Genomic DNA, 27,723 nt, shown 5'->3' on the forward strand with positions numbered 1-27,723 from the left:
TAAAACCTTCTTATATTCTTTAATTGCTTCTAATATATACAAAATGTATTCTCCTGGTAATAAACTCAGGTAATTTGGTAATTCTATGTATAATATTGATTTATTTCATTTATCAATCACTGAATGAACAGCTTAATTTAATTTAAATTAAGAATTATAGAGTCTATACTTAAGAATCGTGCTAAACGCTTGATGTCTAGCTAAATATATTTTATATATTCGAGTGAAGTTGTGCATAAGATTCAATTTTTGAAAATAGAATGGTAATAATTTTTAATTTTAATCATACGATCCACATAGCATTTTGTCCGCATCAAAAATGAAGTGATCAGCTTGTTGATGGGGACGACTCCTCCGCTACTATCTTAACCATTTTTTTTTTTTTTTTTTTGAACCAGCAATACTCAACCACTCTCCTCGGTATTTTCCGCTGGAACTACGTCAGAGAAAGAGGATGCCGCCATCGTTTTTTAAATAATATATATCACATATGAGGCCAAATTTATCAAGAACTACGGTGCCTCATCAAATATACAAAAAAATGTTCGCTTCGTACAGTTAATACTGTTTAATGCAAATGTGTAGGATTTAGTCTCTGCGGATCCATGGTTGATATCAATTTCAATGGCTTGACTAGCTCGCCAGTCACGTGGTCACGTACCTATCTTGCCAAAAAAACAAGTTTTGAAAATTACACTTTGAAAAATCTAATCTGTAATTATTATTTAACTTACCTACTAATTGTTATAAAAATTCGGTGTTTTATTATGTTTTGTTCATAATATATTATTAATAACATAGATATTAATAATTAATAAAACTCTTGTATACAACAGGGGTATCAAATAAATTGAATAACGTAATTCATACGGACGAATACTTATTAGATATTGTATTACTTTCAAAGCCTTGGAAAGTGACTTCCTTGTGTTTACTCACAGTATGCTATAAATATATGTAGTAGCCAAGGCGTACCCTAAATATTTTAGGTCATTCTTGCGACAAATTGACAACAATTTTTCGAAATTGACTCACATGAAAACGAAGTTATGGTCAACAATAAAACAAGGTCACTCATATTACTTCTCGTATCAAACAGGAATTAACAGTCAATGTTTAAACTTCTGAAGTTACATTCCGAAGAATTTAAAAATATTGATGCATTTCGAAGAAGATTGTTATTATTAATTTTATATGATCACTATGATACATAAATTATATACTTTAACAATCAAAGTAAAATTGTAACTTGTGTTATTTTGATGTTTTATTGATATGTATAAAATATTTTACAAATTGAAAAAATATTAAACAATACATTACTATAATTAATACCTATATGTTATTATAAAAATTACATAATGTTATATTATATGGAACCATTAGCTACCTATATTAGTAACTATATATTTATAAGATTACCTACCTACCAAGTTTTTTTTTTTTAATTACTTTAAATAGAACATTCATTAGCCTATAATAGTTTTCATAAAAATTGTTACATTATAAAAGATTTTTGTAATGTATAATTTATTTTAAGTGTTTTATAGTATCTTTGAAATGTGATCTAAATTTTTACGGTAAAAAATCTATAATTTTTCTTTCTTTTCCGGATCTGAAAGCTTCTTTGGATGATGTGATGTTTATATTTGATTAAATTCAAACAAGCTGGTTGGTGGGACATTCTTAACATATGTGTCTCATAGAGAGTACACAGAGACATGTTTCACAATTGGGTTCGGGTTCCTTACTTATAGAGGCATCATTTCAGTTTTGAGAGGGGGTTTTGAAAAAGTTTTGGCTGTCCTATAATATAACTAAAAATTTTTTTAAAAAAATACCGCTCATTAAAAATTACATAAATAAAATACTATATTAGTAAAATACTAATTGAAAATAGAAGAATGGTTCATAATATAACTCATAGCCCATAACCAGCCCACTAATGTCTACCCTACCCCCTCCCATCAAATGACGCCACTGCTTACTCATTAAGTATGAATGTTCATTGTATATTGTGGTGGACCATAAGCTCCTTGTACACTGTAAGTTTAATTACTTAATCTGGCCATTTACTAGTTGACAGTTTTTGTGTTTTATTTTATTATTTAATTTTTTTTTCTTTCTGGGATTACCATAGGAAGTGAAATCTGTTTTTAAGAACATTTACTATATTATCATGTTACAAATAGATGTATTGTGATATTAGAAGATCTTGCCACTTTCACTGGCAAGTTATTTTCCAAGTATAAGTTGGTATCCACATGAGACTGATCGTTTTGTTAGATGTATTGAATTTTGAATACTTCAAACAAGATTGCATTTTATGAATTTGTTGGATATTGAGGTAATTACATTCATGGAGTCACTTAAAATGAGGCCATAATCATAGCTGGTGGAAAAAGAAAAATGAAATAGCTCTAAGTATAGTGAAAATTTCAGCAATGTAAATATTCTAAAGAGGACAATTTTATATGGAGTGTTGGTTGTTTATTTTTATGTTCAAGAATATATCACTAACAAATACAATTTAAATTTTCCCTAGGCTAACATATTAACAATTATACACACTAATATTGTGCATGTTTTAATGACTATTCTAGTTTTTCAAACAGATTATAATATCCAGGTAATAGGAATATAAAAAATTAACTGAGCAAGCATAATATTTTATTATTTATTATTAATAATATTATTATTTTGGCAGTTTATAGTTCCAACTGCGAGTATTTTATATCTAGATACACAAATATTTGCTAGTTATTTAGGAATGAGGTTCATTCTTATATCATTACAAAAAGGTTACTTAGAATTAAAAAAAAAAAGTAATTTTTAAAACATAAATCTGGGGCAAGAAAATAACACAATTATCAATATTTAAATTTCTAACATTATTTAATAGCGTTTACGCAATTATAAATCTTAAAACAGATAAATGGTTACTGAAATTGTTAACTCTTCCTATTTTTGTCCTTCACAAAATTTATGCATTTTCATACTCAAATAATTTATAAAATTATTTATTTGATGAAATTACAAAATCAATTAATTGTAAAAATGACAAAAAAAAAATATTTATAGTAATATAAACCCCAGTGATCACAGTCGCTTTAAAGGAAAAATTAGTTATATAAATTAATATTTATTTAAATAAATAAAAATATATATAAGCTAATTTTAAAAACACAAAAAATTAAGTTAAATGAAAATATCAAAGAAAATAGAAAGACCAGTTGCTTAAGTGAGAGCATAATACACATAATTATTATAGCTCTGTACATGGTATTTAATTTTATACTATTTAATAAAATAACTATGATGAACTGGCTGGCATTTCATTTGATGTCCTACACAGCAAATTTCGTACAAAACCTCTGAAAATAAAATGTTTATAGTAATATAGTTATTAATAGTATACAAATAGAACTCATGTGCAATCCAAAATGATATTCATACATCAAAAATGATATTTTGTTTGACATATAAGTACATCAGAGAAACATATACCTGAATGGTACAAAGTTTTGATGGGAGTCCATAACTGGAGGAGTTATAATGCTGACGGTATTGCCAAAGTGCACCTCGGTAGTAGTGGCACGTGACCTAGTAGTTGCTGGAGTATCGGTCTCATCACCATTTCCCAATACCCTTCGCATTAGACCAGCAGTCAATTCTTCTAATGAACTAAGTGACAAATTGAGAGGCTGTTGTGACTGGGACTGTGTCTCATCGTTCACATCGGTAGTTTTTTGGCTTGAACGCATTGATGCTGTCTCACTATTGTCAACTCTTTTACAAAATAAATAATGAAGTTTAAATTATAAGAATATTTTTGATTAAAAATTTAGATTTAAAAACCAAAAATATATTTAAACTTATTAGTTTAGCCTGAAATCATCAAAAAAAAAAAAAAATATGTAAAAAAAAATATATTTCATTATAAATCTTAACATATCTAAAACTATACAATGCATATAGTGTTGATAACACCTAATATGTTTTTAGATGATTTCTGAATCTATAAGAATAATCTATGTATTATGATTTCGATCATATAATAAAACTAATTAACTGTATGCAAAAAAAATATTCATATAATAATTTTTTTATTTTTGCAAATAGCTATTTAAGTTATAACTTTAAATAACTGAATTGTTAAGAATTTTTTTTTTGTTTAATTCAAATAGAAAATAAATACTTTTGAGCTAATAAACTGCCAGCTAATGCAACTGTACTCGCTGATTCTCGATCAGCATCTCGTCCCAAAGCTGTTTCGCCATCCCAATCATTCCAAAAAGATGGTTCTTCAATAGATGGGTTGCCAATTTCAGCACCATGACTAGCTGCATCACCATCTACATACAAAATCCAATTTATTTAAATCTAAGTAATATATATATTATATGTTTTTAATAACCATTTGCAGTGAAGAAATCAACATTAACAGTTTTAGGGGCACTGTGCTCTTCATCAAAATCAAAATGCACTCCATTATAGGACGTGGTAACTCCACAGCCACCTGAGCGACACAGTGATACTGGAACTACACCGTAAACATAGAATAATAATATTGGCACTCCAATACCAACAGCTAAACTGGCCATTACTGGAGCAGCAATCAACTATAAAGGAAACAAAATTTGTTATTTTTCATTATTTAAACATTGAAACACATTTTAAACTTATAAGTGTAGAAAATTATATTAAACAATTATTTTATCAAGGATTGAAATATTGACCATTTCCATTTTAGACCGGTTTCTGGCTAACAAATAAACAGAATACATTTTGGATAGGTTTCACTGTGAATATTTTTAGTTTAGTTTAGTTTTAGTATAACTTAAAATATAAATTAGAAAAGCCTCTTTCTAATTTTAACCACTGAATATTGATTTTAATATTTTATTTTAGATAATCAATTAATGAACATTTTTTTTTTTCATTATTCTGATTGAGAAGAAAAATATAACATGATAAAAAATTGGTAAGTTTTTGGTCATACGAAAACCTTCAGAAATATGCGAAATAATAAGTAGATAGACTACATGTATATAATGTAAGTCAAATCTAACCTTGTAACATATTTCAAAATAAACATATGCGGTGAAAAACACAAATTAAGACAAAAACAAACATAAATTAACATAGATTTAACCACTAGCATATGACTGATCTATAGTAAACCGTGCAAAGCGGATTTTTTGACCTTAATCAATTAACAATATGTAATTTAATTATTTCATTGGATTCTGTCAATTCTATTAAACATAGAGTACACAAATATTCGTAATCTATGTTTTTTACATAAAATACTATAAAAAAATGGATGAAGGAACATTTGTCATTAACAGGGCAGTACTAAGCAGCAAAAAAAACAAGGGCGGCTTTATAAATCAAATCTTAGAAAAAATTATCATAATAATTTCTTGTGAACTAATAATTTATTTTAAACATTATATAAAACATTTTTTTAAACAATAACTAAAATTAATTTTAAAAATATTTTATAAGTTCAACAAAAATGTGGAAAGTGCTCGGATATGAATGTTTGATAGGGGGGGCAGTTAATTTGTGTGTAAATCTATATATTATTAAATTTGGTAATGAAAATTATCGGATCACAAAATGCGATACGTGTGAATATATAATTATAATAATCTGAGATTTAGGGAGCATAAATATATACGTAATATATAATACAACGTTTATATCATGTAAGATAAATAAATTGTATTACTTAATTTTATAGAGTACGACAACAGCAGCAATAAAGAATAATATAAATAATATTACACCCGACCGTGAGATCTATCAGATTTTTATTGCTACATATAACATATTGTCGTTCTCATGAAAAATATTTTATTTCGTTCTTTTATAAGGCTAACGAAAACACGATAACAATGAAACGTTAACGCATTCCGGCGTAAAATCACCGGTGTGGATGGCAAGATTGGGAAGAGGAGGATGGTGCACACTCAAGATGTATAAAACGAAATAATAATACGTATTATTATTCTTGCGTGTACGTTTTAGTCTCCTCCCGAATTACATCACAGAACACCAGCTCCACGGTATTGATGGGTCGCACGGATGACGTACACGGCGAAGCAGCAGCACTCGGGCGCACAGGACGCATGGCAACCAGGAGAGCAAGCGAGAGAGAGAAGAGGAGGAGGAAGGACAGAAGGAGATTACGTAATAGCGGGGGCAGCGGGTAGGAAACAGTGACGGCGGCGGCGGCGGGGAGAGTTTGCGATCTGTATACGTTTCCTCGTTGTCGCGTCCGCGGGGGGGCGCGGTCGGCAGCGGCCAACACTAGGATACGGGGGAAAGACAAGGGGATGCGGGTCGTCGACTTGTACGCGCACACACACGCCCGCAGCCGCCGCCGTAACGCGCGAGCGGCCACCAGTGTTGTTGTGTAAAATTGTGTTGTACGCCGTGCACACGGTGGCTGGACGTCGCACGCATCGTACGTGTACGACATTGATCAGTAGTGTGCGCGATCGGTGTGTCCAAGAAAACACGGTAAGCAGCAGCAGCAGCAACAAAAGCATGTCGTCGCCAGCAGCAGCGGCCGCCGGCGGACCAGACGATGACGAGCAGCAGCAAATGCAGCCGCTGCCCGCCGACCCGGATTGGCTGTCGGGCGTCATCAGCCGGTTGATCGACCAGCCACGCGACGCGGTAACGGTGATCAGCGACCGCACGTTCGCCACGCCCGCCGTGTCCGACCCGCACAACGTGCTAAGCTCCATAGTGGCCGTGCACATTGTGTACGCGGTGGAAGGCGTCGCAGGCACCGACTCGCTGGACGTGGTCATCAAGAGCCTGCCGCAAGAGCCCTATTCCCGGGCGTTCGTGCTCGAGGCTCAGTTCGACTACAGAGAAGTGCACTTTTACAACACGGTGGGTCTCCCTCCTAATATCGTTATCGTTCGACCGACCATTATCGTATACATTGCATGCCCTGCGTTTAGCAAAAGATCACCTAGCACTGCACTGCAACTGCACCACGCACGCGTACACAGGTAGGGAGCACACATCCTCTCCCCACACACACACACACACAAGACGTACGCAGAATCTTAGTTCGGTTAGGGGGTCCTAGTAGTAGATCGATGAAAAAAATTGGCCCAAAAAAAAATATCAACTTTGAAACTTTGGGATAAGGAAGATATTTCGGGGGGCGGGAAAACCCTACCACCATGCACATGCCATAACCACAACATCAGTTATGTCGAACACAAATACGTAGTTTGTCGTTCTACCGTATTCTTGTCAGCAGCTTTGCCCCCCCCCCCCCCATTAAGCTCTATATATTTTCCGATCCCTAAACTGTTTATTGTATTTTGAACACACATATACACACACACACTACTATCCAAGTCCAAGGGCGATTGCCGCAAGGACGAGACGATAAGAGAATTGACAATATGGAAAATATTCACCAACCACTACATCGTTTTATCGTGAACGATTACCACTATTAATTGTACAAAATTTTTTGGTGTAACGCCGTAAAAATTGTCACGGTTAACGCCCATCCTAAATGTGTGTGTATGTATGTATGTGTAATAGACCTTGACCACTTATTTTTCGTTCATTGAAACAGCTAGGATGAGGTGACGGCGGTTAATTTTGACTAGATTCCTGTCAAGGAAATGATGCGTGATGGAATACGTGGTATTTTAAATGTATTGTTTAATTCAAACCACATGCCATGGCCCTGAAGCAAATTAAAGCATGAAACACCCCCCTCGAGGAAAGCAAATAATATTATTTCCCATTAATTATCATCAGCAAATTAATTGTGATTTATAATTTTTTTGGTGGTCAGAAAATTCTAAATGTTAGCAGGTATCGCTTAGAATAAATACAAAAAAAATTGTTAATACAATGAAATTGACGTTATTTTGATATTTTATATATAAGCTAATAATAAAAAAAGTAAAAAAAAAAAAACAATATCGATGAAATACCAGCGACTTGCTGGTAGTATTAAATATAATTGTTCATTAAAATTGAATGAACATACTTTTTTTCTATCGGAGCAAGTAATCGATTTTTTTTAGCTTAAAATTTTAATTTATTATCGACAACGCATTTATAACCATCATGAATGCTTCTAAATCAACATCGCATACATTTTAAAATGTTAAACTCATATTTTTTTTCGTGTTAACTACTTTGAAAACGGAATTACTTTTTTACAAAAATACAGATTTGAATACATCAACTAATTGCTAGTATAAAACTCGACAGATTAGTATACATATACAGGGTATCAATTATGTTTAAACCGCTGTACTATTTCTAAGCATAATTTATCAATAAAAAACATGATTAAATCACTCATATCACTCTTATACTCCTATAAATGTATCTAATATTATACAATTGATTGCAGGTATTATTTGAATTAAGAAATCTAGAAAAAGATGCGCTGCCAAAGCATTATCATTCAACAATTGGTGACATGCCAGTAGCCAAATGTTACTTTGCTGGTATGAGTGCAAGCGGTAAAGACGAGTCGATGCTTGTGCTGGAAAACTTATCCAAACGTGGCTATACTGCAGCTAACTTTTCTACTGGACTAACGTATACAGAAGCCAAACTCGCTCTTCGCTCTATAGCCCGAATCCACGCAACATCCCTTGCATTAAAACTTAAACACGGACTGCTCACAGAACGTTGGCCATTCTTATTCCAAACGTCTCGTGCCACATTATCATACCAAGCACTGGTCGAACGAGGAATGCCGCAATTACACGTATTCCTGCGATCTAAAGGGCCTCAATATGATACGTTAATCAACACGCTTAGATCACTTTGTCGTTTCACTAAACAAATTATTGGATCACTAATGATACCTAAAGAACCCATGGGATTGATGACACATACAGACTTTTGGTGTAACAATTTAATGTTCGGAGAACAAGACCAATGTGTAATACTAGACTGGCAAATGATATCCTACAGTAGACCAACCAACGACGTAGCACTTTTGCTTGTAAGTAGTTTATCAACGGAAACAAGAAGAAATCATTCAAATGAACTGGTGGACATCTACTGGGAAGCTTTAACAACACATGCAAATAAATTAGGTGTAGATATAGAGGGACAACTTGAATACAGCAGATACGACTTAGATGAAGATATGAAGGAATCAAAGTTGTTAGCAGTACTTCTGTGTATAGGATCAGTGGATGTTGCTTTAGGCAATGAAGAAACGGAACAAAGATTACTAGACCTGTTGACTGATCTACAAGCTGAAGAAATTTTCAATAGACATCTTAATGAAATTTCAGCATAGTATTTATTCTATTTTATATTTATTTATAATTTATTTCTCCTTTCTCGAGTAATAATTAATTGTAGAGCTTTCACACAATATAGAGAACAATTTACTACCTAGTTAATTGTAAGGATTTTATTTCACTGTTAATTTTTAATGTTAGTTCTATAAAATTTAGAAAATACTTGAGGTTAAGGTATCAGTTTTTTTTTTAAGTGTTGATAATTTATGAAATATATTAATAATAGAGACAATTTGTTAAAGCTATATTAACATATAATTTCATCTCATGTATTTAAAGTATTAAAAGCCTTAAAAATGTTAGCCCAACCTATAACATGGTATGTAAAGTAATATATTAATTATTAGATCCTATAGCTCAAAACAGTTGTATAACATGTTATATGTTTCTTTTTATGAAACCAGTTTTTACTAATTCTTTAAATGTTTGACTTGTTAAAATTATATTGCCTAAATTAATGTAACGGTGCTGTCCATACTACTCATATTATGTGATTTTACTTACTATAGTAATAATAAACATTAATTTATTGATTATAAAAATTAAAATTAATAATTTTTCTATTAAAAAGTTTGCTGCTTAGATATAATTAATATTATGTATATAAAATTACAACACAAGAACAAAAACACAAAAACATAATTTATCTTCTAATCGCATAATGCATGAACGTGAAGTTGATATTCCACTATCAAACAACTCAAATTTTATATCAAATTTTACGCTTTAGTCATTCATAATTTTATACAACAAATTGTAAAATTATCTAAGAAAAGTCTTGTTTGTTAATTCAAATCAACTATTATAAAACAAATTTAAATCATTTTTTTCTTATAACCATTATATTTATGTAGATGATATATAAAATTATTAACTACTTAAGCAATAAATTAAAAACACTTACCGCTGCTAATACACCACCAGCAATTGCAAAATTTCGTTTTAATCGACTTGAATGTCTATAACGAGTATACATTTTTCGCCCAGTCCAAACAGGTACACCTTCAAAATAAAAACGCATATTTAAAATTTAAATACTTAGTAAATCAATCAATTTAAATTACCAATTATTATTGCGGGTATTGCAATTCCTGCTATTAAACCAATACCAGCCGGAGCTCCAATTAATGTACCCAGCTGCCATAAAAGCTTTTTCTTTCTGGACCATGGTTTTTTACCCCAAAAAGTACACCCAGAAGGACTACAATTAAAATTTTAACATAAATAAGTCAATAATATAAAAATAATAAATACAAAATATAAATGTATTAATCAAAAGGCTAACCTGAGATAATGTAAGTCACTGACTACTTTCATGCACAGCCAACAAAATTCTGCTCCACAAACTGCACAGGTCATATGATTACAAGAACCATCATCCATTTTCACAATTAAAACCTGGCAACGAGGACATGGCTTAATATCTTCCCCTAAAATTATATTTCAATTTTACAATTTAACACAAATAAAAATAAAACATTATCAATTACGTGATTGTGAATCTATACTAAAAGCAATAGATGAAGTTCTCATATTTGATGATCGTTTTGCTCTAGCTGAATCACAGGTTTGATTAGGATGCCACGCAGCTTTACAATGGTAACAAAAGTATGAATCACAACCAGGACGTTCACATTTTATCTTTGGACAACTAGCACAACCAGCAGCTATGACAGCATAGCTAAAAAAATAAAAATAAACATTCTATTACTATATTAGGAAAAATATTTCTTTTATTTCAAGTTAAGGTTTTATACTACATAAGTATGTATATAATATCAACATACTTTAAGATATTTTTATAAATTGTATAAATTCAATTGAGAAAATACCAAATTTTTTATAAAAACAATTTAAATAAATTTAAATTAGGTACTAAAAATAAAAATTACATTTTTTGTTTGAATTAAAAGTTGAATAATTGTTGTCAATTGAATTGCTATCAAATTTAATACTAACCAATTAACAAATTACCAACTTTAAAATATTACCTGCAGTCAGGTGAAGGACAATATCTAGTATCAGGATCAACTGCTAATACCCTACGAACCATAAAGTCTTCATATTTGTCATATAGAGCAAGATTATTGAGCACACTTTGTATATCTAAATTGATATATATACATAAATAATTTTTATATCTAATAAAATAGAAAATTAACTTTAAAAAAAACCATACCATTTGGATGCATAGCTTCAGTACACTCTGGGCAGGTAATGTTCACACGGGATTCACATATTTCTATTCGTAAATATTGTTGAAAACAGTCAAAACAGGAACGATGATTACAAGTTGATAATTTGGCAAAATTATTTTCATCAAATTTCGCTAGACATAATGGACATTCTAATAAACCATCAGCTGCTGGAGTAATCTAGAAATATAAATATAATCTAGAAATCTAAATTTTAGTAAACCAATGAGTATTAATATATATAGGCATAACTTGGAAATTTATTGGGGAGGGGACAAAAACATAATTACATATCTAACGAAAAGAGTGTTCGAGGATAAACGCCGCTTTACTACCTACATATTATTATACACAATTATTAATTTTTCAACATTACATTAAATAAGCAAAAATTTAAAATTAAGATTTAAAAAAAAAAAATGTTATAGTAATATCTATAACCAGCTATTTTGTACTTATTTTAAAACAATTTATGTTAAATATCAGAAGGGGCACTGCCCCTTCTAATTTATTCTAAAGGGGCAATTTTCCTCCACCCAGTTTACGCCTATGGGTATTGATAAATGAAAACATCAAATTAAAATCTTTAATTAGGATACAGAGAAATATTTTTAATTAATCAACAATTTTTAATTCACTTAATTTTTACACTAAATTTAAACAACAATCAGCAGGAGAAATAATAATAATGATAAAAAAATATTGATAAATCTTTTGTTATTGATATTTTTTTATGCATAATATAATTTGTTTAACATTATACTTCGAGTAAAACAAACTATGATGATAACCTAACCTTGGTTTTCAAGGTTTAAAACCTTAATAGCAAAATGATAGATACTTGATTTGAAAAATATAATATAAATAGTTTTTGTTCTAACAATGTAACAATGTATTTTAACAAAAATATTCTCATTTCCGCGAGGTCCATAAATAATTAATAATAACCAATCATATTGTTTTATTTTAGGACCGGAAAAATCTAAAGAATGTTAAATTTAGTTAAAACTTTAGAATCAATAATAGATAAAAATCATTTTTTCAGTTACCTAATATATAATTTTGGGTTAATACAAAATTAATTAATTTTAACCGAATATTATTTTAAGTAAACAACTACATCTATCTATTTAAAACGAATTATATTAGGTTTAATATATTTTATAATTATACTTAAACATTTATATATGTGTGTCTGTATGATATCTTATAAAACATTATTTTGAAAAGTTAATCTCAATTTAAAATTTAAAAAAGTAGAAAGGATCAAATTTTAATAACATTCTTAATTTTATACTTAAACTAAGGAACCAAAATTAAACAATAATTTGTAAAGAAAATTATATTAATTTTGATAAAATTAATTTGTATATTAATAATTCAGTTAATAGACACAGGATAATTATATCTTCAGAAAAATCTCTAGATAAGCGTCTCATAATAAATAAATTTAGCTATAAGCAACTAAAAAGTCAACCAGTCATGATAAACGGTCAAGAACAAGAATATATGTATTATTTTGAATTTAGAACTACAACATAATATATATATATATATATATATATATTTATTATAACTTACCATACGATTTTTACTTACTTTGGCTGTACAAACAGAAGGTGCTTTTTTAGGGTCTGTATAATTTTGTCCAAATCCTAAAGGAGCTTTTTCAAAATCAGTTACATCTGCTACACTGGGGCCACCTATATATTGAATATTAAATGATTAAATGGTTAATTATTATATTAATTGTATGATTTTTCGTTTTGCTAACCAAAAAAGCAATACACATTACACATTGACATTTTCGCTTCAGCGCTTATATATAGAAATATTAGGAAATAAAATTATTGCCCTCAATAACAGTTTAGGTTAGTTCTTACAATCTTTCATAATTCTATAAGAATGGCTTAACCTACACAAAGTTCAGTCCTCCACATCCGGCTCAAACACACCAGCTTAATTAACACTCATACATTAACATATAAATAAATAATTTATACATAGAAAAAAATAAATGCTTAGTCTGGAGTATTATAAAATTTGTAATGTACGACAGGTTTCTAATTAAAAATTCATCATCAGACATATAAAATATCAATATTATAATACACATATATAATATTGAATTTGTATATACCTGATGATGAATACAATAGAACATAAGAATAATGATGAACATATCTGTCTATATAGTACCTACAAAAATGTATTTACACTATAAAAATAAACAAGATATTAGGAAATAAATAAATATTAAGATAAAATCAGAAAAACAGTGCCATCGAGTGTTATCCTTCGTCTAAATCGTAATATTTGTAACAGTACAAAACAATAATATATCAGTGTACTAAAAAACAAAATATTCTCATGGACGATCGATATAAAATATCATATTAGTATAATTTTAATTTATTTTTACTTAATTAATTTATCACAGTTAATGCAATTTACATACTTGATACTAAAATTTTAGAGTTAAAACATAAAATAGAGTATTTATTTTATTTAAAAAATTGTTTAACAAATTTCATACTAAAAATTACTTTTAATAATAATAGGCCATTACACTTAAATAAATAAAGTCAACTTTGCCAAACCTTCTGAATTTCTTAGGATTAATTAAAAAGGGTGTTGATTAATTATTTTTTTTTTAAATCAATTAAGTTAACTTTTTTAAAGGTTTTATTAATAAAAAAACTATTTTTTTCTTCAATATTTAAATATCTTTTTTATTCGTGACTAGTCATGATTTTATCAATCAAAAATATAAATATAAAATATATATAATATATTACTATAAATAATGATTTTATACCACAGAAGTATTTTTAAAAAATGCAATTTATCGATTTTTGTTTAAATTGTTTGCATAATACCAAAAATAAAACGTATTTAGTCCAAACTCCGAAAAGATCAAATTACTTTAAAGGTTATTGAAACACTTAAATAATTAAGCAGCTAGATAATTAAATGAGATAAAACTATGCTAATATTGAAATTAGTTAACATGCAACAACTTTAATAGAAAAAAAGAAAGAAAAAATAACCAGTTTATAAGAACGAGCTGTTTAAGAACACTATAAATTTGTTGCATAATTCCCATTCTATTTTAAATTATTAAAGTGTACAGTTATAGAAATTAAAAATTTTCACTTGTGTGTGACGCAATGTTGAGAATTTACAAAAAAAAAACGATAGTTTAAAAGAAGTTAAACATCGAATTTGTAAGTAAAAAATAAATAACTATTAAATTCCTATATTTTAATGGTACATTATAACTAAAAATAATAATTTAAGACTGATACGATTAAAATTAGTATATTTCAAAATTTTAATCAAAAAAAAGTTATTATTTAGAGCAATTTTAACCTAACCTATACTCTATACAGTTTATAAATGATAAACACTTATTTTACTAGGTAACTTATTTAAAAGAACAAATTTTAATAAGCTAAACATAATATTGATTAAACATACCAGTTATAATAGTTCGACGTTTACCATTTTGCGAACTTCCCAAGTGTCTCGCCAAAAAGGTATTCGAATACAACAATCGACGCAATGAAAATCTCGGCATACGTCTTTTACGTGTTGGCACAGCTGTACTAGTACTGGCTTCTGGTAAATCTTGTAACGACTTGGATCTCATACCGCGACTGTTATTTCTACTGTCTACACAATACAACATAATAAAGAAAAAATTAATGATTTAAGTTATCACAAAATCACTACATAATTCTTTCTTATTTGTATGATATTAACACTACACCGACACCAATGATACTGAACAAGATTAACAAACGGCAATGCTACGTGGTTGAATTAGTGAAAGTTGGTGTTCACCTTGACCAATAAAAATAATAATATAAATATACCTACATCGCGAATTCAGATTAAATTCATTATCTAGAAAAAGTGGCATTGAAAACAATGCCATCAATTATTAATTGTAAAAAAACAATATCAGTTAAACTACAAAGTTAAAGACTTAATTTAAAATAAAATAAATATATTTTACTTTCTATACATATATTGATTTTCTAAACATAAAATCTTAAAAACTTGGTAATTATTTAAGATGATTTCACATGCTAGACGTTCTCAATTCTTCGTTTAAAAATAATTCAACCGATAACAACCCAATAACTAGAATTATAGTTATTAAATATCATTCAGAAATACATTAATATTTAGAAATATATTCACAATTATGAAACAATATTGTCGTGGAATAAATTTAAAATATAATTAAGAAGTGGACTAGAAAGGACCAAGTAAGCACTTGCAACTATATTCTATCAATAGGTAATATTATAATAATAAATACTTGTTCGACTTCGAATACCTCAATTAGGATATTAGAATTATGATCCGGTTGAATATCAATCATGAAAATAACCGAATTTGAAAAATTCAAAAATACTTAATATTTTGGACCTCAGTATGATTAAATATTTAACATTTTAATTCATTCTAGCTTAATACCAAACTTTCGGATTAATAAAATAAAGAAAAAAAGTTTAAAAATGTGTGTACAAATTATTATACTCTTATGTATGTAATATACACAAAAATTAAAATACTAATAATAGATGCAATGGTATTTTGATGAAACTAACCATCTTGTTAATAGATTCTATTTTAATTTTCAATGATGTACTAGTGTATTATGTATTATTATCTTCTTATCATATTATAAATAATTTTAACATCAAGTTTAAATTATAATAGTTACAGTCAAAATTTATTGAGTTATGAGTCCGGAAAGATGCTTAACTTATAAGGGTTTATTGGGTTACTTGGTACAACCTATATATATATATACATATTTGTGATAAAATTAATGACTAGATTTAAACATATCTTATGCCTAATACGATTAGTTTTATTATATAAAAATAAATATGCTTTTAATAAAAATGTATTGATTAATACATAGTTTAATAATAGCTTAATGATGAATTTGATACAAATACAATAGAAAACCTTGAAAATCTGCAACTCAAAACAAAATATCTACATTTAACCACCTAAACAATATCAATTTTAAAGACTAAGATGATTAAGGTAACTAAGGTTCATTCAAATACAATTGAAAAGTATTGTTTGAAAGTTTGTGGTGACAGTAAAACATGTCCAATTAACGCTACAAAAAAACTATTATAACGACTGTTTAGTTAAGTAAATGTTGTCAGTAATTTAATGTTAACCCAATAGCCAAGTTTCTTAAATATAGATAATATATAGATATTTTAATAATATAATTAGTATTTTAAGTGCGTGTCTTTCTTCGTCGACAACAATTACACTTATTTTTGATTAGATAATATGGTGAGAACGAAATGAACCGACAAGAAAAAATACCAAGAATGAGTCAGAGTAAAAGTGATAAACGACGTTTCATGAATCAGAATTTTTAAAAAAACCTTATATAAAAGATAATCATAATACATAACAATTATTCTATTCCATACATCGAGTATTTACGTACAATAATTGTATATATATATAAACATGAAAATATTTGTATATTTAGAAATATTAGGTAAAAATATTGTTAACATTAAGCTTTGTTATGGATTTTTAATAAGAATCCGGATATAAATAAATTATCACCTTCCCCATGCTAGTCGTCCGATGGAAAAGCTTATTTCTTTAAACCAACTGTGAAATGTATCAACAAACATTACAATAAATTGGTGCTTTTATACAATAATTCCAAATCATATTCCAGATGACAATAATACTGTAGTGATTGCTGTGCAGGACACTAATCACACGTAATTTTGTTGTTATTAAATGTAATTATGTAAATCGATGATCCTTATTTTTTTTTTCTTAGTTATAAAATACATTCAACACTAAGTTATTTTTAAGAGTAAAAAAATTATGTTTCAGTATAAATGAAATCATAACTAATCTCAGAATTATATAAATATTATTGAGTACCAATCTAGACGGGTTATAATATCATTAATATACCTAGTGTTATTGTTAGTGATGGGCACTATCGAACTATTCGATAGTTTTTCAAAATATTCGATTGTTCCGAATTAATCGATAGTTTACAACTTCTGAATTATTCAGTAAAATTTTAAATTAGCTTAACTTAAATCATAGAGTAATACATGTTACTCTATAGCTTAAATAATGTTTATTTTATTTTGAGATACCTAATCACGTATGTGATAACGGATTACTGATAAGAATAAAAATTAACAAAAAGCGTTAACGTTTTGATTTTTTATTCGAAATATTCGAATGGTTTTTCATGGAAAAACTATTCGGTCATACAAAATAATATTCGACTATAATATTCGATAGTTTATGCTTACTATCGAATACTATTCGATAGTGCTCATCACTAATTATTGTTCGATCCTGTTTTCGGGAAAGCCGTGTACTCATCGCCCAATTAAATTATTGTAGAACCACTTCCGAATCTTTATTGGTTGGAGTATTCTTACTTTCTAGGATGATGGTTAAAAAATTAAGAAATGAGTTAGAAATTAGGTTATTTGCTGAGTATCGATTTTTTAAAGTCTATGGGGTGGATCTAATGTCACTATGATAAAATAAAAACCTATATCGAACATAATCAAACAAAATAATAGAAAGACTATTTATCCGGGCATGATTAGAGAAAAAACTCGTTGTTAAAAAAAATAAGGAATAAATGGAATTTATCGGAAAAATATCCTTAGGTAGTCCTCACTTGTTGAGATTACCGGATAAAAGAATACGTCTAAAATAACTACTAAAACCAGAAATAAATGTACAATGGAAAAAATGAGATAGAAAGAAAAATTTGGCAGAAAATTTATTTTGAGGGCTGGTCTTGACGGCTGAATTCCACAAATAGGAAAAACGGTAGTTATAGTTCGATAACGCGACCCCTATATCTCACACAATTGTTTATTAGTGTAACATACATATTTAACTGCGCATGCCAAAACCACGCACTCCAGATCCGTCGGTCGTTTCAGTAATTATGAGTCTTATTATTATTATTATTATAATATTTAAAAATAAAATATTACATAAAAATCGGTTTGTTTGAATAACCATGGTAAAATAATGTCTGTTACGTTCCAATACATATTATAATACGCAACGGAATCTCAATATTTCTCAATAGCCTAGGCTTCTCTCTGACTAACATTTTAAATATATTAACAAAAAACACGTATATGATTTTTAATCTACGTAAATAGTAGTTTCAATTTAAATATACTTAATTATACTACATTTCTAGTCATATTCTAGAGTTGCAATATAAATCTATAAACTCTACTATATATATTTTAGATACCTATTTAGTTCTTTATCACCAATGCTAACAAATATAAATCTAACACTGCTAATAATTTAAGTAATCTCTATATACATCAAAATCTGCATCAATTTAATATGTTTATAATGCTAATATACTCGTGAATTATAGTTGATATATCCATCAATGGAAGCATACAAACAAAATGTAAGCAGTAAAAACATCGGTTGAAAATACGAATACTGATGATATATAAAATTACATCAATTCTAAGTGGATCATAAGTTTGGCTTGATAAGTTATTAATTAATTATTTTTTAATTATTTGGTTATTAGAGAAACCACATAAGATAAATACTATCGCTTAGCAGCTCAGCCCTTTGTCAAATCAACATAAACACACTCATGTTTATTCACGATTGTTTAGAACAAACTATGTATTTAGTTATGAAATTTAATATTCATATTATAATTTTAAACAAAATAATATATTTTTTAAATTTAATAAAACTATAAAAAATACATATTTTAAAGCATTATATATTTTCCATTCAGTGTTAATTTTTTGAAAGGAATAATGACATTCTCTATTCTGATTAATTTTTTTATTTTAAATAAATATACATGTATATCTATGACTTCTATAGCCAAATGCTAATTATTCTTGATAACTTTATTAAAAGTTTAATGCTGATATATCGATTATAGATTACCAAACCTAACTGAACTTTTAATAATTAAAAATTAAATTTTTATCATAAAGTGAAAAATAATATCTTCAATTTTTAAGGACTAAGCCAGATTCAAGATAGGAATAAACACATATCACATGAGCACTCATTTAGACTGGATAGAGACAGAATATAAGATAGAACCTACCCACTAGAGAAAGTGTTAGATGTATGGAAATAATTTACTTAATGAAAGAGCTTTCGAAAACAATGACCTCGTGTGTCTTGGATAATTATATAATAATCTAAATATTATTATAATCGATATGTAAGGCGTTTCCACTGCAAACAGTGTCTATTGAACTCAGAGAGACTTTAATGCTTCCGTTTATATTACTCGATGCAGAATTTAGAATGTAAACACTAAATAACCTGTATTACGCAACAATAAACAAGATATTCAATCATAATAAATGCTGCATAATATAAAGTACGTACTAGATTAAGTTAGTAAAATTATATTATTCAATATACCGTTGATATGTACGATGAAAATCGACTCAAATCGCGATTTTATTGACTGTGTATATAACCCGATGATGAATTTTTAATTCGAAATCAATCGTACTTTACAAATATAATAATACTCTAGGCTAAGCATTTATTTATTTACTTATATATTAATTTATGAGTGTTAACCTTTAATAATTCTTAATTTTTATTTTATTTTTATTATTTTATTATTTATTATTTATTATAAGTAGTAATTAATTTTCTATCCTGAAAAAACTAATTTATGTGCAACTAATAATAACTTTGGCTTTACATGGAATTTATCTTAAATTATTTAAATTTACTTAAAAATTAATAAAGTATTGAATAAATAATCAAACTTTACAAAAAAAAAAAAAATATTATGTTAAATAAAGTAGGTAATATCCAGTATATACAAAATAATTTCTATACTTAATTTTATATTCTGTACATAAATATTTATGTGCTGATTACAACTTACTATACGTGATATTTTCAGAGAAATACATGACTATGAATAAATTATTTACTAAAATAAAATATTTTAAAACTCGTGAACCGTGTAAAATCCTATACAGTACATACTACCTAATTGTTTAACAAACAAAAATATACACGTCGTTGACAAATCAGTACCAACAATTTTAAAGAATAATCCCGAAAGAAACAAAGATTAGTCATGTTTCTTTAATTTATGTTCTTTCGGATGTTTCCTCAAATAATTAAGTAAATTGACACGTTCACACAAACTAATCAATTTATAAATAATTCCAAGCTTCAAAGGCAATTCGACAAAACGTTATAAACGAAAGGGATTATTAATAATAAATTTAGATTATTCAATAAGAAATTAAATGTGAAGTCCCTACCTAATAATAAACACCTTATACAACACATAAAAAATTCGTAGGCTCTCGTATTAAAAGCTTATTTCCCTCGAATTATCTCAGCAAAAGGTAATCATTTGTCATTTGGAATAAATGTAGAAATAATTGTACATAAAAAACTATTTTGAAGGGTTATATTATGTTATGCTACACTATAATTTAGATACAATATATATTTTATAATTATGCAAAAAAATTATAAGAAAAATAACATACTAATATTCTTTCACAAATCTTTACGACTGAATCGAAGTTAACATTTCCAAAACATAAGAACTCAAACAAATACTACATATAATATTTAAAACATTTAAGTGTTTTAGCGTTTTCAAAAATGTATATTTTTCTGGGAAAAAAAATATTTGCCTATAAAAATTATTAAATATTATAATTGTAGAACTAATACAGTTATAGCTTTATTAAATTATTATTTCGATGAATATTATTTTCACTCTTATACTATAAGACTTATAAAGATATCAAATAATGTAAGTAATATTAGGTAATAAAGCATACATACTAAATAATTATCTTGTTAACTTCCATAATTATAATTGAAACGTGTTAGATAAATATTTAAAGACTCCGATTTTAAACTAAAAGGAATTCATGATAATTATGAATAAATAAATTTATTTAGCATGTGTTTTTTGAATTCGTACTGTCTACATTTTATAATCAACGTGAAAAAATTAAATACTGATAATTACTAAAATGTAATGAAGCGCTTTGAAAATGTAGCACGGACCAAATAAAAGATGTACGCAGGCTGTCAGTTGCCTATCCCTGATATATACCATAGGCGTATTTACGGGAGAAGTCGCGTGGGCACTGCCCCCCCTCCCGGCAGACTATGCCACCAACAAAATTATGCCCGGATAAAAAAATTCATGCTGATTTTACTCAGTACCGACAGTACCAGTACAGTAGTAGTATGTATGTATTTTAATTCTAAATTTAAATGCATTTTTTTTTTTTATTAGTTGTACATTTTGGTCTTTAAAAAATATTACTATCATTACGAGTTCTTTAACATAGAAAATAAATATTTCTTCATGTTTTAAAAAAAATAAATAGATTTCACAATTTAAAAATTTGTTATACTCTCTCGGCCACCAAAGTCTGAACATGTCTATGAACATGTCTATACACATATACATACATACAATGTAAATTCGAAAAAAATTACTTTAATTCTTTATGTGTAGATATCTCAAAGAGGAAAATTAAGTAGTTCCATAATATAAATAAGGATAAAGATTTTTGATGTGAGATAATGAATAACTAAATGGAATATACAATGCTTAAATCCGAAATAAATATTATTACATTTTATAATGAAGGTCAATTTTAATCTAAGTTCTCATATTGATATATAATAAGTTATATACTGTCTATATAATATACTAGATGGCAGGAAGATTGTAATACTTATAATGTATAATTTATTAATAGACTTAATTTTGAATAAAAATGTGTAATTTGTCATTCTCTGTCTTAAGGCTTTACTGATTTAGTAAGTATAAATATTATTAAATTATAGTGCATTGTAAATACCTATGATATAGCAAAAAACATAATAGGTTATCATTATATCACATAACACCTAATCACTAATAGCTAAAAACATTTATTAAATAAATTATACTGAAACACAAAATTACATATAATCGGTAAACAGCTAACATTTATTTTTTTAAATTGTTTTGCTTTAAGAATACCTATGCTTTTTATTTCTGAACTTTTCTCCGTCTAAAGGAAACGAGACAAGAATTCTCTTAGCACAGTAGAAAGAATCCTGTGTCATAGATAAAACACAATTCAAAAACTACTGGTTAAAGATATATTAGAAAACTAATGACCTTAAGTTATTCAAAGAATTAATAAGATTAAAAATTACTATTACATAATCTTTAAGCTAACTTTTAGGTAGTGAAATTATTTTTGTAATTATTAGATCAGTAAGTTAGTATTATTTAAATAAATAAAATTATAAATATTATTTTATAGGTACATGGTGTATTCTTCCATTTATTATTAATATTTGGTTATTATCAAATTAGGGTATAAATTAATTAATTTATATACTAAATTTAACTTAAACTAAATCACTTAACTATTGCCCACTGATAAACTAGTTTAAACTTATTCCTTTTAAAGTTAAAAATATATTATATAGTTCAAATCTATTATAACTAAATAAAAAGTGTTATTTTTCCAACACAACCTATGCAAATAAGAGCCTTAAAATATACAGCTAATTTAAAATATTTGCCATTATCTAAAAAAAAAATAATTCATTCGCTTAACAAACCATCAAAATACAATTAAAAACCTATTTGTTTCAATAATACTTCAAGGCTACTCTACAAGAAATTCTAAAAATGTATCATGCATGAAATTAATTTACAATTGTTATCACTAGAATAGTTAATTTTTTATAATCTATCTATACTATCAAATGTATTTATATAAAAGATACAGAAATATTAATAGCCCAATAAGGTACTTTCCTGTTATACGAGACTACCCTGTTTTTTGATCACATCACAATCCTGTTATCTAAGACTACAAACACACAAACATAATGGAGGTAGTCTTGGGTGGTAGTCGTGATAACAGCTATAGTCTCATATAACAAGAAAGTACCCCCAATAAATAGTAAAAATACAATGAATATTAAAAAAATTATATTAAGTTAATTAAATCATTTTATCAAAGAAAAATTAATATTAGCAACAATTATGTATTATAATAAACAACAATATACAGGTGTATATTAATATACAAGTATGCTATTTACTTGTTCAATAAAATGTCTAAGTGTATTTTTAAAATTTTAATCACATATTTCATAGTTAAGGTAAAAATAGTCATTATGCATTTTTCATTCTCTAAATTTTTGATATGCTTTGTTATTATTATTATTATTATTATAACTAATTTTTCCTCTTGTTATTTTACTGTACTATGCATACATTTTTTTCAGTTATCTATATTATAAGAATTATTAGTATTTTGTATTATATTCTATCCAAGTTTTTTCTATAAATAAATAAATCATATGATTTATCAAAGAAACCTTTTTCTTGTATAAAAAGAAAGTTTAATTATAAAATATAATGTTTTAAATGATATAATATTCAATAAAAATCTTAATATTGATATATGAATACCCATTATACAATTTTAGAAGGATATATTGTAGATACATAAAAAAATAAACACAACAACAAAAAGTAAACTATGAACTATGTGAGTTAAGTTATACTGGACTAGAACAATTTAAATGTTTAATATTATAACAAGAAAATAAAACACTATTTTAAAAATTAGGAAGAAATATATAAGGTATACATACAATTATAATTTATTAATTTTTAATGATTTAATATTATTTTTGTTAATATTTATTATATTTGTAATATACTTTAAAAATTATTAAAATTAATTAATAAATACTAAAAATATTTCTTAAGTAGTTATAATATCAAATAAATGTTTTTCCTTAGTAATTAAACGATACATAAACTATCTATGTAATCTATATATGTATAACAGATGTTTATTTTATAACAGTGATAGGCCATCATATTTTTTTATAATATTTATTGTAATCCATATTTAACAAGTATCAGTCTAAACATATACAGTACAAAATATGATTAGAAAATTATATATATAATATGATTAGATAATTAATTTTCCCTTTTAAATATTTATTTGATAAAATAATAATATTGATAAATTATAAATGTAATACAATTATAATTGCATACAAATTCATATTTCATTATACCCAGAAAAAAACATAAGAAACAAATGAATTTTTACTTATTTAAGTTATTTTTACTTAAAAATGTTATAAAGTATGTTGAACAACAGATATATAAATTAATTTTAGAATTAATTATTAACAAGTAGGAATACTTTTTTTTATTAATTAAAAATAATCTAGATATTCCATATTTTTACCCTATATTTAATACATTACCTATTTGTAAAAAAGTAATACACAGTTTTAACCACAAATGCAAAAAATTTGATCAAATTTTTCAAATTATATTAAATTAAAATACAGAATAAATAATCTACATAAAATAATGTAAATGAATGAAGTCCAAAATATATTTGATTAAGTGGTTGAGAATACATTAAATACAAATATACAACATACATACCGGGATATATACTAAACACTTTCATAACAAACTAGTAAAAATATTTAAACTTAAATTTAGTGCAATAAAACTAGATTATACTCTTCTACAATTAGTACTAGTAATACTATTCAAACAAAAGATAAAATCTTGTATAAAATATAATGAAAAATTTATTTTCTCATGTTCATTTCTTTTTTTTTTTGTTATTGACATTTTTATTATTATTACTTATATAAATATAATTTACAAAATAATACCATTATTTTTTTAATTAATATTATATTTACAATATTAAAAGTAAAAATATATTATGTAATATATATTTCAATTTTATTTGATTACTTATATGGCATAAGATACTCTTAGTCCTTATAGCTTTGAGAGAATCTTGTTTCTCTTAAGAGACATAAAAAATAAAATTTTAGATTTCTTATAAAAATGTAAATAATACTTTTTTTTGTATACCTATTTTTTTTTTTTTTTTTTGAAATAAACTTAATACTGTTAATTTGTTAGTTAATTGTTAATAACTACTTTCAACTAAGTATAAATTATGTCTGAGAAGAAAAAAAATTATTTTTAATAAGAAAAAGCATATATTTTAGTCTTCTTATTTAGATATTAATACATAATAAATAAGAAATACTAGTACTTAGTATGACAATTTTTAAAAGGCTATACTAATATTAACACATTAACTGAAAATTCCGTCAACTGGCATCATCAGAATTATTATCTGTGCTAAATATTTCAATTGACGTCATTAACATAAACTGGTATTCATGATTTATTGGAATTATACTCCAAATAAACTTTCAAGTTTGATATAAACACTATATTTACTACTTTTTAAAGTAGTATTAAGTATTAAGTATTTTTTTAAAATTAACAATTTTTATTGTTACAGCTTTAAGAAAAAAGTATTTCTTAAAATAAAACAAAACATCATGAAAAACTATTGAGTTTGAAAATTAAACCAATTATTAAACCAATTATTACTAAAAAATACAACATAAATTACCAAATAAGAATATTATTTATGATTTGAAAAAAAATTATTGATAATTTATACACAAAAATATAAATATTATATCACAAAATAATTTTAACAAAAGACTAAATATTTGGATTCAAAAACTTCCAAAAATACCCTTAAATGTTAAATTTTTTTTCAAGTAAATCTAAGTAAATAGATAAATAGTTAATAATCATTTAAATATGTAATCAAGATATTTAAATAAATTCATAGATTTTAAACTACAGCTGAATTTTAAATATACGGCTTCCTGTAAGCATATTTATTTAAATTTTTAATAGAATCTTCTTCCTTATCTTAACTTCTCTCCTAAACATTTATGGTCAAAATTGTCTTCAACCTACACATAGTCCTATCTCCCATCTCTTGATTTCATTCACTAGCAACCCTTATTCATACTCATTTCTGTATAACTATATATTTTTATACTTCAATTTTTCCTAATAGATATATTTATAAATATACAAATAATGGTTTAAAATTAAAAGTATACTCTTTAAAATTTAATTTTGTGCTGGCAACTAATTTAAAATGAAGGAATCAAACTTGATTGGGTTTATCAACCAAATATAACACTAAATATTTTTGAAGATCTAAATGATTTAATTAAGATAAAAATATTGAATCCTTATATTAGATAATATCCACATCTTTCTCTCTAAAAAATATTTTCTTTATATAATAACTTATAAACATTTTTTAACAAGCTATAACTGGCTATAACTTATAAAAATGATTTCTTACTAAGAATCTATGTTTTACATTAATATAAGATATTTCAAAATTGTAGATCATATTTATTATAAATAATCAAAAATAATCAGAATAACATAAAATTAATAGAAAATAATAGAAAAAACATTACTTATTTATAATCCAAAAATAATACTAATATTTAAAAAATTAAAATAATTAACACTAACATAATTAAAAGAAAAAAAAACTAAGATTAAATTTCAACTACAATGTTAACTTAATAATACATCGCGAGAGTTTTAAATTATAAAATCTTTTCTAAAAAGCATACCATATAACATTATTTTTTTAATTATTTAAAAAAATGTAAACTTAAATAAAAATGAAAATCTAAAAACTTACCAGCATTCATTGACACAGATTTCCGTATTGAAAGTATCCAGATTCGTACAACAGATGCTGCCCGAAATCAGTACAATTTATTAAATTATAACGACCACGGAATAGGAATTTTAAATAACATTACAATTTCGTACCAATATGCGATACACTTTAATTAGTTATTTCCATTTTGGTTATTTAGTGCAATCGCTTTTACGAGATAATTTTTACAATACAATTTAAAACATAAATAATCACGGTATAACGCAGATGACAAACAGTAAAATAATAATAATGAGTAATAGTTAACAATGATTTATACTACGTAAGTGTATTCATTTTTTTCTGAAAACATTACGATATTTACACGAAATACACAACAACTACAACTTTAATAAGTCATCTACTCTAAATGAGGTAAACAAGAACTAAGAAGAAAAACAAAACTTTTCGACTTTCTACAAAAAAAAAAAAAAATAATAACACGTTTGGAGATAGATTAACGGGAAGGAGAAATTGGTGTTAGTGTGGCTGGTGCCTGGTGCATTGTGCACGATTAGT

At 26.4% G+C, this 27,723-nt stretch overlaps 2 protein-coding genes across 4 annotated transcripts; one reads left to right on the forward strand and one right to left on the reverse strand.

Moving 5' to 3' along the window:
* Window positions 1–2,876: 2,876 nt before the first annotated feature.
* LOC112680240 (E3 ubiquitin-protein ligase RNF19A-like) lies at window positions 2,877–27,629 on the reverse strand. 3 transcript variants are annotated; one of them, XM_025550290.1, is made up of 14 exons: window positions 27,318–27,629; window positions 27,184–27,240; window positions 14,999–15,193; window positions 13,118–13,221; window positions 11,503–11,698; window positions 11,315–11,429; window positions 10,814–11,004; window positions 10,609–10,753; window positions 10,388–10,524; window positions 10,228–10,325; window positions 4,418–4,622; window positions 4,199–4,355; window positions 3,508–3,789; window positions 2,877–3,374 (listed from the first exon to the last, which is right to left on the reverse strand). In XM_025550290.1, exons 2-14 carry the CDS (start codon window positions 27,191–27,193, stop codon window positions 3,314–3,316), a joined length of 1,896 nt encoding a protein of 631 aa, XP_025406075.1. In that variant the 5' UTR covers window positions 27,194–27,240; window positions 27,318–27,629; the 3' UTR covers window positions 2,877–3,313. The 3 variants fall into 3 exon arrangements, with proteins under 3 accessions (XP_025406075.1, XP_025406070.1, XP_025406064.1); XM_025550285.1 differs by having other exon boundaries at window positions 27,184–27,628; XM_025550279.1 differs by lacking the exons at window positions 27,184–27,240; window positions 27,318–27,629 and having other exon boundaries at window positions 14,999–15,308.
* Window positions 5,806–9,420, forward strand: LOC112680260. The gene is made up of 2 exons (XM_025550300.1): window positions 5,806–6,912; window positions 8,414–9,420. The coding sequence occupies exons 1-2, from the start codon at window positions 6,559–6,561 to the stop codon at window positions 9,317–9,319; spliced, it is 1,260 nt and encodes a 419-aa protein (XP_025406085.1). The 5' UTR covers window positions 5,806–6,558; the 3' UTR covers window positions 9,320–9,420.
* Window positions 27,630–27,723: the final 94 nt, after the last annotated feature.

The sequence above is a fragment of the Sipha flava genome, unplaced genomic scaffold, assembly GCF_003268045.1.
Source record: "Sipha flava isolate LNK unplaced genomic scaffold, YSA_version1 101_pilon_pilon, whole genome shotgun sequence".
NCBI lineage: Eukaryota > Metazoa > Arthropoda > Insecta > Hemiptera > Aphididae > Sipha > Sipha flava.